The sequence below is a fragment of the Mandrillus leucophaeus genome, unplaced genomic scaffold (genome assembly GCF_000951045.1).
Source record: "Mandrillus leucophaeus isolate KB7577 unplaced genomic scaffold, Mleu.le_1.0 Scaffold939, whole genome shotgun sequence".
NCBI classification, from domain to species: domain Eukaryota; kingdom Metazoa; phylum Chordata; class Mammalia; order Primates; family Cercopithecidae; genus Mandrillus; species Mandrillus leucophaeus.
Window position 1 is genome coordinate 340,924 of NW_012110241.1, and position 2,672 is coordinate 343,595.

The following is a 2,672-nucleotide window of genomic DNA, read 5'->3' on the forward strand; positions in this document are numbered from 1 at the left end:
CAGGGGTGAGAGGCAGGGGAATGGAGACCCCCACAGCCAGCAGCAGTGGCCCTCATCACAGCCCTCTGGGAGATATGAAAGGAGGTCAGACGGTGGACAGTAGTCTTGCCTTGGTGCTATAGAACACGTTGTTAATATCAAAAAAGCCGATCTCTTCCAGGGGAATGGTGTAAGCTGACACTAGCACTTGTGCTTTTCGTTTGTTTGAGATTGAGTCTTGCTCTTGTTGCGCAGGCTGCAGTGCAATGCATGATCTCGGCTCACTGCAACCTCTGCCTCCTGGGTTCAAGTGATTCTCCTGCCTCAGCCTCTTGAGTAGCTGGGATTACAGGTGCCCGCCACCATGCCTATTTTTTTATTTTTAGTAGAGATGGGATTTCGCCATGTTGACCAGGCTGGTCTCCAACTCCTGACCTCGGCCAAAGTGTTGGGATTACGGCGTGAGCCATTGTGCCCGGCGTGTGATTTAATTTAATTTAATCATTGCACAGCTTCAAAATGACAGCTAAGTAGCTGACATAAAAATGAAAATTCTGTGTACTTTGATGTTAGCAGGCTTCATATACAAACCAGAATGTGATTAAATTTTTTCTTAAACTGAATAATTTTCACATAGGCAGGCCATTGTCAGGCTATTCAGCATCTGGCTTATGTTTGGGCCAGGCTGGGTGCTTCATAAAAGTCTGGAGGGAAATACAGAGGCCAATTCTCCATAAGCATTAGACTCAGAAATACCTTGCTTCCCAGTGAAAAGTTTAAATTGACTTTCACGCCACCTGCATCAAACCGAGGTTGGTCAACACTTACCACCACTGCCACTGGACACTTTGACTTCCAATTTTGCTACCTGCTCTACAAAGATACCCCCTTCCTTCCTTTCCCGCATTCTCCCTACAACCTCGTCTTCTTTTGAGTTCATCCACTCTCTCTCATCATTGTCCATCTCTGCTTCCCAAAACCTTATATAGTACAGAAATTGACCAATCAAGATTACAGTGTCGAAGAGCATCCGTTTACTGAATAAGGCAGCTGGTTCCTGGGGGCAGAAAAGTGATTAGACACAGTTAAAATCATAATCCCTACTCTCCTGGACTCACTGTCCAATGGGAAGACAGACACATAAGCAAATGCAACTTGATAACTACAACAGTCAAGTGAATTACATAATCCCGACTGAAGAAAGAGAGAGCAAATGTTATAATAAGACAGTGTGTCCAGTACTTACTCTCTAACAGATTTCCTGATGAACGTCTAGGCTTGCCAACTTGTTGCATAAGAAAATTGGAACGTGGGGGAGGGGAAGTACGTATGCTTCTTGGTATTTCAATCCATAAATGCATAAATAATGTAACTATTAATGATATGTTGATTCAATAAGTTTGAACCAAAATTGAGAGTCATCTTTAGAAGAAACTGTGTATGTGTCTATGTGTGTACACATGTAGATATACACATATTGCTTTCTGAAATTTTCAATGACTTTATGCTTCTTCTGAAGCAATTCAAGTTTAGAATTTGAGACCCATGGGTCAAAATATCTTCCTGAGTGTACTGAAGAACATTTAGATTAATTTCAGACGTGTATTTTGGTTTACATAGTGTTTTTTATCCTTGCAAATTTATTTACTGTTTTTAAAATAGAGAATAACAGCAGCAACCCTGAATTGAGTGAAAGTCCTGAGAAGGGCATTGTCCAACCAGTGCGTGTGCATGTTTACACTAATCTCCTGTCTGAACCTCGGAAGTGGCTGAATGAGCTAGCAGATGATCTCTTTGGCTGTATTACAAATGATAATTTATTTTTATTTGTTTCATTCATTCATTCATTCATTAACTCATTCATTTTGAGACGGTCTCACTCTTGTCACCCGGGCTGGAGTATGGTGACATAATTATGGCTCCCTGCAGCCTTAAACTCCCAGGCTCAAGCAATCCTCCTGCCTCAGCCTCCTGAGTAACTGGGACTACAGGTGCATACCACCATGGCCAGCTAATTTTTAAAACTTTTTTTGTAGAGACTGGGTCTTATTATGCTTCCCAGGCTGGTCTCAAACTCTTGGACTCAAGCGATCCTCCTTCCTTGGCCTCTCAAACTGCTGGGATTACAGGTTTGAGCTACTACATGTGGCCAGAAATGACATTTTAAAGCCAGCTATTACCTATGCAGATATATGATGCTCTCCGGTTGTTTTATTTAAAAATAGGAATGCCTTAGGTTTATTGTCTCATTTTGTTTTATCAAAGAGTTTAAATGCAGTTGTGAATATTTCTGTTTACCCTCATAATAGCCTGAGAATTTACAATGAATATAATTATTGCCATTTTCACAAGTAGAATTAGAATAAGATAAAACAGTGGAATACAGGTGTAGCTAAGTGTAGTAGAGGTAAGCCATCTATAGAGTATTAAAATTTTTTCCATGTGCGTTGTTAGAAATCTATAAAACCAAAATTTTTTCGTGCCTGTAATCCCAGCACTTTGGGAGGCCAAGGCGGGCAGCTTAGCTAAGGTCAGGAGTTCGAGACTAGCCTGGCCAACATGGTGAAACCCCGTCTCTACTAAAAGTACAAAAATTAGCCGGGTGTGCTGGTGGGCGCCTGTAATCCCAGCTACTTAGGAGGCTGAGGCAGGAGAATTGCTTGAACATGGGAAGTGGAGATCGCAGTGAGACG

At 41.8% G+C, this 2,672-nt stretch overlaps 1 protein-coding gene across 1 annotated transcript in view; it reads left to right on the top strand.

The window, feature by feature from the left end:
- The first annotated feature begins 6 nt into the window (after positions 1–6).
- The window catches only part of LOC105532184 (fatty acyl-CoA reductase 2-like), a 6,653-nt gene continuing 3,987 nt past the window's right edge, over positions 7–2,672 (top strand). Inside the window, exon 1 of the mRNA XM_011970263.1 lies at positions 7–84. Coding sequence (XP_011825653.1) covers positions 21–84 — 64 coding nt within the window. The 5' untranslated portion in view covers positions 7–20. The remainder of the gene's footprint in view (positions 85–2,672) is intronic.